Source organism: Priapulus caudatus, unplaced genomic scaffold (genome assembly GCF_000485595.1).
Source record: "Priapulus caudatus unplaced genomic scaffold, Priapulus_caudatus-5.0.1 Scaffold1697, whole genome shotgun sequence".
Classification (NCBI taxonomy): Eukaryota; Metazoa; Priapulida; class Priapulimorpha; order Priapulimorphida; family Priapulidae; genus Priapulus; species Priapulus caudatus.
In genome coordinates this window covers 39,150-40,334 of record NW_014578758.1, presented here as the reverse complement: position 1 = coordinate 40,334, position 1,185 = coordinate 39,150, and the positions used below count along the sequence as shown (strand labels likewise).

General features: G+C 35.4%; 1 protein-coding gene across 1 annotated transcript in view; it reads left to right on the top strand.

Moving 5' to 3' along the window:
* Positions 1-1,185, top strand: part of LOC106817359 (phosphoacetylglucosamine mutase-like) — a 21,854-nt gene that overhangs the window by 9,862 nt on the left and 10,807 nt on the right. The window contains exons 10-11 of the mRNA XM_014822019.1: positions 210-253; positions 472-585. Coding sequence (XP_014677505.1) covers positions 210-253; positions 472-585 — 158 coding nt within the window. The remainder of the gene's footprint in view (positions 1-209; positions 254-471; positions 586-1,185) is intronic.

Below are 1,185 nucleotides of genomic sequence, written 5' to 3'. Positions count from 1 at the left end.
ATATATATATATATATATATATATATATACATATACACTATAATTATATTTAGGTGAACCTTTACATAGCTGTGCAGTCTGCTCTTCAAAATTCTGATTTGTCTCCCTAATTTTAAATTTGCCTGCTAATGTATTATGGTATTTATCATTTGTTCCAACAAGTAAAGTGAGTCATCATGCATCCCTAATGTGGCCGTCATATTTTACAGGTGGCAAGTTCAGTCTACTTGATGGAGATAAAATTGCAACCCTTGTGAGTGTATTGCACATTTATCACGGAAAAAGTAATTGAGATAAAATAACGGCACCTTGTCAATTCTCATCTCAATAATTGGAAAAATGTTTTTAATTAATCGAAATCGTAAAGAAAACGTTTCAGTCTTTAGATTTGATGTTGACGGAGTGGTCTTATTTTGTCGAACTGCATCGTGAAACCTAATAATAATATGTCTAATACATTACCATGTTCAGGTTGCAGGCTTTTTAAATGAGATGGTTGTTGCTAGTGGGCTTAACTTGAAGTTAGGAGTAGTTCAGACTGCATATGCAAATGGAAGCTCTACAAACTACATATCAAACGTCCTGGTAAGTATAAGATTGTTAAACATCTTTTGTCTTGACTATTAATAGAAGGTCCCATTATCATATTTACGTTTGCTTTGAATTGCTTATAGAATGTAGTAGTACAAGTGGGAAAAGCGTTTTTAGAAATGTTCTTAACAGTTCTGAATATTTTGGCTATTGTGATGTTGAATTTTTGATTTTGAAGTCCTGTCACTATATATTACAATATAAGTTTATGTTATATACAACATGGAAACAATGTATGATAAAAATATACAGGTTACCGTTATGTAAAAATCTTTGAGATGCTGCATGCCAATTTGTCGTTGAATATTCTTTAGAAATAAATGAAACCTTGATTACCACATTTTTTGGTATGCAGCATAATTAAATCCCAAAAAATGGAAATTAATACTGAAGCTGGGCTTCATTAGCTCATCTGACGTAGTCAGGTGCAGCTTGTAGAATCGCATGATCGTCCGTCCGTCCGGCCGCCCGTCCGTCCGGCAACAGTTGGGCACAAATCTTAACCGCTCGACGTACGGTCACGATATTCGGGACGTGGGGGGGTAATCCGAAAACGAGTTGGGATGTCGAAGCTGGGGGTCAAAGGTCAAAGGT